The sequence below is a fragment of the Phyllostomus discolor genome, chromosome 12, assembly GCF_004126475.2.
Source record: "Phyllostomus discolor isolate MPI-MPIP mPhyDis1 chromosome 12, mPhyDis1.pri.v3, whole genome shotgun sequence".
In the NCBI taxonomy this organism is placed as follows: Eukaryota; Metazoa; Chordata; class Mammalia; order Chiroptera; family Phyllostomidae; genus Phyllostomus; species Phyllostomus discolor.
The window spans coordinates 18,778,780-18,789,024 of NC_040914.2; the positions used below are offsets into that span (position 1 = coordinate 18,778,780).

The 10,245-nt window shown below is 47.1% G+C and overlaps 1 protein-coding gene and 1 pseudogene across 1 annotated transcript; one reads left to right on the forward strand and one right to left on the reverse strand.

The window, feature by feature from the left end:
• Positions 1 to 1,135: 1,135 nt before the first annotated feature.
• Positions 1,136 to 2,166, reverse strand: LOC114511201 (60S ribosomal protein L5-like). The gene is given in 1 exon segment (XM_036012479.1): positions 1,136 to 2,166. A coding segment is annotated over 1 exon segment (894 nt). The 5' UTR covers positions 2,095 to 2,166; the 3' UTR covers positions 1,136 to 1,200.
• A 2,510-nt stretch (positions 2,167 to 4,676) lies between these two features.
• On the forward strand, positions 4,677 to 5,146 carry LOC114511202 (annotated as a pseudogene).
• Positions 5,147 to 10,245: the final 5,099 nt, after the last annotated feature.

A 10,245-nucleotide genomic window follows, 5' to 3' on the forward strand; every position in this document is an offset into this window, starting at 1 on the left:
TGAATTTTTTACAATGCAAACAAAAAATACAGAGATGCAATATATGAATGCAGCTAAAAGCAGAATGATGACTTTTTCTTTTTAAGAGGCCATGATTCCCATTTCTAGTAAAATAAAGAGACTGAGCATAAATAGAAATAGGTTGGTTCTGAGCTCCACAGTTTTGCCTGGAAATGATCTATAAATGCATTTTTCTCCTGCTACTTCCCATAAAGTATAAAAAGGGAATTAAAGGAAAATTTCCTTTAGATGCTATATTCTATTTTAGCAGGGCCAATATATGGAAAATACCTAAATTAAATGTTATTAGAAAAATAAAGCAGAATGAGATTCTGGCTAAAGAGGGAACTCAGTGAGAATAATATATATTTAAAGAATACAAAACAACAAACAAACAAACAAACAAGCCAAAAAGGCTGTTAGAGAAAAGCTCTGGGTGCCTGGTAGGCATGCATGTTCTGTTTTCCCTGTGTGTTTTTGAACAGTGGAAGTGTCAGGAACGGGGTCAGCATGGTAGACTAAATTACAGTACAGCACATGCTGCACTGGGTGGAACCTTTGTGTTATAGTGGTCAGAGGGAAGCACAGTATATATCATATTATGGCAATTCATCTTCGGTGAACACCTTCCAGAGTCCTTTTCTTTTGGAATCCCCTGTAAACAGTACAACCACCAGAACACGATTGTACAATAGTAAAATGTTTTCTTGCATTAAATTGAAGACATCTGTTTAATTTAAAAAAAAGAAAGAAAAAAAATAGAGGAAAGATTCTTAGAGCTGTCAGTTTCTAAGTACACAATACCCTAGACAATTCAAGGCATCTTAATCTCCACTAAGAACAAAAAATAATAATAATTTTGTCACGCTGTCAAGTCCATCATTAAGGATAAAACTGGTGCAAATTGGTCGAATGTTCACACGGACCCAACAAACGCTGGTGGCCAAGCCGGCGTGTTGGCCCCTGACGCGCAGCTGGTGGTTGGCGGAGGGTTTGGAGTGCCTCCCCTTTCTTCTTGTCCCTTCCCAGGGTTCTCGGAGAGCTCTGTTGTTCTAAAACACGTTGTCCAGCTTCCTGTTTGCTTTCTCATCTTCCAACCGACAGCGTTTTTCCTCTCATTCTTTTTTTTTTTAGGTGCTTGTTTAATAAGTTTATTATCATTATCTCAAAACTTTGCACAGGAAATTGTGGTTTGGTTTATTAGCTCTCAGCAGCTCGTTCCTGAGCTCTCAGGAAGCTTGCTTTCTTCTGAGCTACTCAATCTTTCTTCTGGGCAAGAGACATTTTGGGATGATTCCACCTCTTCTTTTTAACTTCTTTCTTAGGCTTCTTCTCATAGACTGGATTCTCTCGTATAGCAGCATGAGTCTTCTTATACATGTCCTCCATCATGTCTGGAGTCACATTGTTCTTTATGTATTGAGAGAATTGTTTCTTGTAAGCATCTTCATCTTCTTCCATTAGGTAGCGTATGTAATCTGCCACATTCTGACCCATGATGTGTTTCCGGTGCACTTCCGCATTGAATTCCTTGCTTTCTGAATCATAACCAGGGAATCGTTTGGTACTGTGGGGAATAGACAAGCCTCCATCCACAGCTCCCTTCAGGGCCCCAAACACTTTATTTCCAGTAGTAGTTCTGGCAAGCCCTGCATCCAAATAGCAGGTGAAGGCACCTGGCTGACCATCGATGCTTTCCACATTGTATTCATCTCCAGTCACCTCCACTTGGCCTTCATATATTTTGTCCATGCCAAACCTATTGAGAAGCCTTCAGGCCAACAGTGGGCCAGTACAGTATGCTGCAGCATAATTTGTCAGGCCGACCTTCACACCATATTTCGGGAGTTCATGAGCATAAGCTGCACAAACTATCATATCTCCTTCTATACGAGCATAAGCAATCTGACAAATGATATCTCTGTTGGTTACACGGACTATCATCCTGTATTTGGGTGTGTTGTACTTATCTTTATCCTGAATTACCAAGCATTTCCGGGCATAGTAATCAGTTTTACCCTCTCGTCGTCTTCTAAATTTCACTTGGCATCTCTTGAAGTAGGCCTTATTTTTGACAACTTTTACAAACCCCATCCTGCGGATCAAAGACCCAGGTCCGAAGCTTGCCACAGACCCAAAAGCCCAGCTGTGCTCCAGTAGGGGGAAAAGCGTTTTTTCTTTTTTTAAATAAAGAATATGGGACTTCCGGCAAGATGGAGGAATAGGTGGACGCACTGTATCTCCTTGCACAACCAAGAACAGAACAACAATAATTTACAACAATGATTTGCAGTCATAATATCAGAACTGTCAGAGAATTTATCTAAATGGAAGTCGGACAGCCAAGAGGTTGAGGTAGACCCGTACATCCAGACTGGTAGGGGACGACGAGCCAAGCGGGCGCGGGGCTGGTGCGGGTCACAGGCGCGTGTCGGTCGGGGGAAATTTGGCACAAAATCGGCGTGACAGCAATCTGGGGCGCTGGAGCGCAGCGGTGCAGCGGTGATCCCTGAGTACGCAAGCAGTGGCTGGGGGAATCAGTGGGGCAGTGATTGTGGACCAGGGCAGAGCTCATGGCCCAGAAGCCCAGGGAAGTGTCTGGCTCCAGGAGAACTGAACGGTCGCCATTGATCCCTCCTGTCCCCGCTCCTGCCCCTGCCCCCACATATAACGTCACAATCTAGCGACTGGGGCGCCCAGCCCCGGTGAACACCTAAGGCTCCGCCCCCCACCGTAACAAGAGCGACCAGACCGGAGAAAAAATAAATAAATAAATAAAATAATAGGAGAGATAGGGAAAGACATAAGACATGTTTCCAGCAGAACAGATCAGTCCCCCAGGACTCATCCTTTTGAGTGACCAAGAAATAGCCAATCTATCAGATGCACAGTTCAAAACACTGGTGATCAGGAAGCTCACGGAACTGGTTGATTTTGGATGCAAATTACATGAAAAAATGCAGATTACCATAAAAGGGATGCAGGAAGACATACGGAGGAGAGCCAATAGTGAAAGGAAGGAATCTGAGTCTCAAAACAATACAGTGGACCAGAAGGAAGATAGAATCAACCAAGCAGGAAAGCATGATGAAATAAGAATTAAAAAAATTGAAGAAAAGCTTAAGACCATCGAGGACACCTTTAAACGTTCCAACATCCGAATTATAGGGGTACCAGAAGGGGAGGACCAACAAGTGGAAAAGTTATTTGAACAAATAATAAAGGAGAACTTCCCCAAACTGGCAAAGGGAACAGTCTTCCAAGAAATCCAAGGAGTGCAGAGAGCCCCAAAGAAGTTGGACCCAAAAAGAAACACACTAAGGCACATCATAATTACATTAGCCAAGGTAAAAACGAAGGAGAGAATCCTAGAAGCAGCAAGAGATAAGGGGATAGTAACCTACAAAGGAGTTCCCATCAGACTGTCAGCTGATTTCTCAAAAGAGACCTTACAGGCAAGAAGGGGCTGGAAAGGAATATTCCAAGTCATGAAAGACAAGGACCTACATCCCAGATTGCTCTATCCAGCAAAGCTCTCATTTAGAATGGAAGAGAAGATAAAGTGCTTTTCAGATAAGGTCAAATTAAAGGAGTTCATCATCACCAAGCCCTTACTTTATGAAATGCTAAAGGGACTTATCTAAGAAAAGAAGATAAAGAAAAGACATGTATAGTAAAAGGACAGCAAACTCACAATTATTAACAACCACACCTAAAGCAAAACCAAAAGAAACTAAGCAAACAACTAGAATAGGAACAGAACCACATAAATGGAGGGCACATGGGGGGCTAGCAGTAGGGGTGGGAGGAGGAGAGAGAGGGAAAAGGTATAGAGAATAAGTAGCATAGAATATAGGTTGAAAATAGATAGGGGGAGGGCAAGAATAGTACGGGAAATGTAGAAGCTAAAGAACTCATAAGTATGACACATGGACATGGACTAAAGGGGGGGAACGTGGGTGGGAGAGGGGGTACAGGGTGGAGGGGAGTGAAGGGGGAAATGGGACAACTGTAATAGCATAATCAATAAAATATATTAAAAAAATAAAGAATATGACAAGATGGGATAGTTGATTTCTTTGTTTTAAAAAAGATTTTATTTATTTATTTATTTTTAGAGAGGGAAGGGAGGGAGAAAGAGAGAGAGAGAAACATCAATGTGCAGTTGCTAGGAGCTGTGGCCTGCAACCCAGGCACGTGCCCTGACTGGGAATTGAACCTGCGACACTTTGGTTCGCAGCCCATGCTCAATCCACTGAGCTATGCCAGCCAGGGCTTTTCCTCTCATTCTTGGTGTTGTGCTTCCAAAATTCTTTTTCACTTGCTCACGGTGCTGCTGGAGCTCAGCTTCAGAGTCCCTCAGTTTCTGAACTTTTCCTTTGACCTTCATCTCCAACACCTGCTCCATCTGCGTCTCCTTTGTCTGAGCTCCATGCTCCCTTCTTTCTTCTTCCACTTGTGCTGGGGGGCTCTTGGGCAGCCGCCCTTCAGTCTCGTTGTTATCATTCCCGTCGTAAGTCACTAAGTCGCAGCTGCCCGTTCTGTGCTCCCACAGTCCTCACAGTGGGCGTTATTAGTGAATCTTTCAGGTCCTGCACATGTGTTCTTATCGACATATTTCTTTTCTTTTGTAAAATATATTTTATTGAGGGGGTCCTTCGGTGGCTCCTCTCGAGGGGTGACATTCACCCTCCAAGCTGGCTTGGAGGACCACAGAATTTCCACCCGGCAACCATGGCCCAATTTGTCCGTAACCTCACAGAGAAGGCCACAGTGCTGGTAAGTGCTGCCGTGGCTTACTCAAAACCTCGACTGGCCACCTTTTGGCACTATGCCAAGGTTGAGCTGATTCCTCCAACCCCTGCTGAGATCCCAACAGCTATACAGAGCTTGAAAAAATAGTCAATAGTGCTCAAACTGGTAGCTTCAAACAGCTCCCAGTTAAGCTGTGCTGAATGGTTTGGTGGCAACTGAGGTGTGGATGTGGTTTTACTTTGGTGAGACCATAGGCAAGCGTGGCATCATTGGCTATAATGTTTGAACATCAACCTTTAACATCTATTTCTTTTTGGTTTATTATTTGAATGTTCTTGGACCATGAATAATCAGAATGGTATTTGAATTAAAAAAAAGATACTTCAAAAAATATATATTTTATTAAGCATGCTATTACAGTGGTCCTATTACCCCCCTCCTTCATTCCCCTCCACCTGCACACCCTCTCCCACCCACATCCCACCCTTTAGTTCATGTCCATGTGTCATAAGTTCTTTGGCTTCTACATTTCCCATACTATTCTTGCCCTCCTCCTGTCTATTTTCTACCTACCATCTATGCTACCTATTCTCTGTACCTTTTCCCCCTCTCTCCTCCTCCCACTCCCCTGTTGCTAACCCTCCCTGTGATCTCCATTTTTGTGGTTCTTCTCCTGTTCCAGTTATTTGCTTAGTTTATTTTTGTTGTTGTTTTAGCTGTGGTTGTTAATAATTGTGAGTTTGCTGTCATTTTACTGTTAATATTTTTTGTCTTATTTTTTCTTAGATAAGTCCCTTTAACATTTTATAAAATAAGGCCTTGGTGATGATGAACTCTTTTAACTTGACCTTATCTGAGAAGCCCTTTATCTGCACTTCCATTGTAAATGACAGCTTTGCTGGATAGAGCCACATATTTCTTAGAGTTGTGAAATCACAACATTCACCATCTTCACCTTCAGCAATGCCCCGAGGATACTGCCTTCCTCTGACCCTTTTGCTGTTAGCTTCAATGACAGTGTTACTACCGACCACAGCAAGAGGTGAATGGTCCTTTATATTTTCAGCAAGCATATTTTCTTCTTCACTCTCTGTCTCTGGACATTCACACATTTTCATTTTATGTTCCTGGATTACTTTCATGACCTGTTGTTTAAACCATTGGTGCTCCTCTGGTGTGAGTGGTTCTGCTTTGGCAATAAGTGGGATGGTGTTCACGTGTTCATGCAAACGCTCCCTACACTCAATACCCAGTGGCTGGCGTCCGTGTCCTGAGGGAGCGATGAAGGACGGACAACCCTACGCCCTGTCATCAGGCACTGGACGTCCGTTCACTCGGGATTCTGCTTGGGGGTGGCCCTCAGACTTACTGTCCGTGCAGTTGATAACAGGCTGCCAGCAATTACTAGTATTCACAGGGTCTCCAGATCCTGGGGTACTGACTATTGTGAGGAGCAGCTGAACCGCACCTTCTCTGATTAGAACTTTGGATTGTCCCACCTGCGCAGTCTTTTGTGTTCTGTGGGAAGGCCCTGGATGCTCTGAGAACACACATCTGGGAGGAACAGTGAGTGGATGGGCGTTGGCTGTCCCAATCCAGACTCACCCACCGCCGTAAGCGTGAACTCCAACCCTCTCTCTGCTGACTTTCTGTGCGCGGGGTTTGGGGGATGTGCAAGCCCCACAGAGCGTCAAGGTTCTTCTGCTGAGTCCCCCCTGCGCTGCTGTTGACACTCCTCTCCTCAGCAGCAGTGGGTCTCACCCCGACCCCATTTTTCCATTTCACCAGTTTCTGTTCTCATTTCTTCTTCCCTCTGTCCTCACTGGTTGAGATTGTCACCAGACAGGAACCTGGCCCTGAGCGGGTCTGCCTGGGCCCAGCCAGCAGTGTGCTGTGGGTTCTGGATTTTGGTGGGAAAGATTTCATAACATCAGTCCAGGTGACTATGAGGGTGCACTTCCTAAAGCTGGGGATGGTGAAGCAGGCAAGGGCTTAGCACAGAAGAAGCTACAGGAGAGCCCAGGTGGGGCTGCCTTAGCTCACTGGGAAGTCAGAGAAAAGGGGTCTTGGGAGCAGGTTCAGAGGATTAACCTGGGTCGAGCCGCCACTGCCCACTGCTCCCCTTGTTGGAAGCCTCGTGGGGATGCTCAGTGTTTAGGAGATGCTGCCTGAGGGGGAAGGAGGGGGAAGCGATGGTTGTGAGCTGCTCCCCAGAGAGCGAGCCTGCACGCTGGGTCCTTTGTCTTGAGTTTTTCTCTCTCTCTTGCAGGTGGCATTTCAGGGGGGGTCTCAGGGGAGGGTTCAGTAGAACATTCATCAGTTTTCCAGGAGTGCCCTTTCATTTCAGGGTCCTAGTCTTCACTGATTGGCTGGCACCTGGGCAGGGGTTCCTCAGTAGCTGTAGCTTATGCTGGAGTCACACTACGAGGTTTTGCGGTTTCCCTGGGCCTGGAGATAAGATACAGCTGAGGGTTAGATGTTATCTCTTGGGAGGGGAGCTTCTGCCTTTGGCACTCGGCCAGTGCATTCAGCGCTCGCTCTCTCAGTTTCCCTGTTTTACTGCCAAGGGATTTTTCTAGCTTCTTCCTGTCCTGCCTGTTGATACGCTTAAAACGGTTAACTCCAGTCTTTGTTCTGCTCTGATATCTGATATCCGATATGGCATTTAACGGAAGAGAGAAACGAGAGGACCTTGGAACGGTATCTGTATATGTGCCAATACATTTGATGCCTTAGAGGAGACAGACAAATTCCAGGAGAAATGTGAGTTCCTGGAGAAAGTTTAAAAGATGATCGACTGTACAGCTGGTCGGTCAGTTACATACACAGTGAGCCTTGCTACGAACAGCTCTGGGCTCTGACGCCTTGCTGGTGAGTTCTGTCACATATTTAAGGAAGAAGCAATGCCCACTGCAGACCGCCCTCCCACCCTCCGTCCTGTCTGCTCTCTCCCTCCCTCGCCGTGTTCCTCCTTCTCGGAGTATGGGTTCCCCTCTGGTTTCCCTCAGTCCAGTTTCCCACATTCTGTCATCCCTCCTTTATTTTGAGGGCGTGGAAAGCTTAATCTTTTTATTATCATTAATCTTTATCTGATCATATGTTTTTTATTATTTATTTGAGAGAGAGAGTGAGAGAAACATCAATCAGTTGCTTCCCACATGTGCCTGGACCAGGGATCAAACCCCAAACCTTTTGGTGTACAGGATGATGCTCCGACCCACGGAGACACCTGGCCAGGGTTGAAAGCTTGGTCTCTGGAGTCACCAAACTAGAGTTGCCCTGCAGGCTGTGTGACCCCAGGGTCACCCCATTCTCATGTCTTTGTGACCTCATCCCTTACCTGAGACGCCTGAGAAGGTGGGGGCTGGATTCTGTTGGTCTTGGGAAAGTCACTGCACCCCGCCCCCTGCCCCAGTCTATCAAATAGCAGACAGGGAGATGGGCCCTCCCTCAAAGAGGGAAACATCACAAGGCAAGTGCTAAGTGCTAAGAGTGCTAAGAGCGCTTAGCACTCTTAGCCGGGCATGGGGTAGGGGCCTGCTGAAGTTTAGCCGCAATTTTATTGTCGTTGTGGGTCCCAGGCATGACCTCACAAGGAGGGGACAGGAGTGGGAACGGTACCCCCTAGTGAAAACTCGGATGTCCCCACAAAGTCCCCTCCCCTGTGGGTCAGGAGTCTGAACCTAATCCCCACTAATTCTGCTGCCCTTCTGCTGAGGCTGAGCCTTCTGGGTAAGAGGATTGGAGCATTTGCTAAATTAGTCCCTCTGGGGGACAAGAGGACACAGCAGGAGGGCCAGGAGATCAGGAGGGAGGACGAGGACACAGAGGTGCAGGGGGAGATGGACCGAGGCGAGGAGGCAGAGAAATGTGGGGATGGCCAAAGAGTTCATTCGGTGTTTTTCACAGAAGAGGGTCTAGTAACGTTTTGTTGTCTTTAAGTTTCTCTGAAACGGTTTTTAGACTGTACTGTGGCAGCTGTCCTAGCAGCGTGCATTTAGAAAAACTTGTCAAAACTGGTGAATTTTTGTGTAGCCATTTTAATATCGAAGGTGGAAGAAAAGAAACAACAATTTTGGCATATCATGCTTTATTATTTTGAGGAAGGTAAAAATGCCGCTGAAACACACACACACACAGGCCTGTGAGGAGACGGTGCTGTGACTGATCAAACGCGTCAACAGTGGTTTGCGGGGTTTCCTGCTGGAGATTCCTGGCCGGGCAGTGCTCCGGTCAGCGGGCTGACCCCCTGAAGATGGTAGCAGTCCCATGGAGACATTTGCTGAGAACCGTCAATGTTATACCTCATGGGAGACAGCTGACATCCTCAAAGTATCCACATCAATAGAGTTATTGGTGAAAGTGAAAAATGCGTATTTTAATTTTACGGGAAGAAGTAAGCAGACTGTTTGGCCAGCCTGACGCTTGCCGAGGAAGGAAGGAGGGGCCTGAGAAGGGAGGCCACGGATGTGAAAGATGGGACCAAAAGTGGGGAGGGGCGGGGGAATGCCAGGGGGACGTCGCAGGGGTGCATCCCCACAGGTGACACAGGAGTCGCAGGGCCACCTGCTCCGGGCTTGGACCTGGGCGGGTGTCCTGGCCTCCCTGCCTCGGGTTCCCATCTGGGAGACGGGGATGACACTGACCCTGCCTGCGTGTGAGAGTGTGTGTCTGCTGGGTTGTTCTGAGAGCTCAGAGCGTTAGGATCCACTTTCACCGCCGTCTGGCCAATGGCGCCTGCTCAGTGAATTTGTCTTTTTTTTTTTTTCCTAGCTGGTGCGTGGAGGTAAGCTACACGGACTGTAAAACGGGCCCATTTGAGTGTCCAGAGTGGGTGCCTGTCGGCAGCTGTGGCACCGCGCCACAGTCGAGACAGAGAACACGTCTAGCCCTCAAGATTCCCTCGAGCTGAGTTCTGCCTGCTGACCCCAGCTCCTAGCAACCCGGGCTGGCTTCCTGCCTCTATGACACCCCCTTTTCTAGAATGTCACATTTGTGGTACCACACAGCACGGACTGCTTGGGGCCTGGAGTCTCTCCCTCATCAGTGCTCTCTCCGCTCCTGTTGTTCTGTTCGTCAGGTCACTGCTTTTTTTTTTTTTTTTAATCCTCACCTAAGGTCAGGTTCGTTGATTTTAGAAACGGAGGAAGTAAGAGAGAAAGGGAAACACAGGTGTGAGACAGAAACACTGACGGTTGCCTCCCTACACGCCCTGAGGGTGGATTGAGCCGGCGCTCCAACCACCTGCCTCCCACCCCACCACCGCCAGGGTGCCGGCTTTCGGTTTTGGGGGATGGCGCTGCCAAGAATGGGGGTGTAGGAGTTTTTTTGTTTGAATAGCTGTTTTCAGTTCTTTGGGGTGGAATTGTTGGGGCACTATCTAATCTCAGATCTTTTCTGTCACCCAGATAGAAAGAAACCTGTACCCATGAAGCAGGCCCTTCCTATCCTGCCCCCCATCACCCTCAGGGGACCACGCTTCTGCTATTG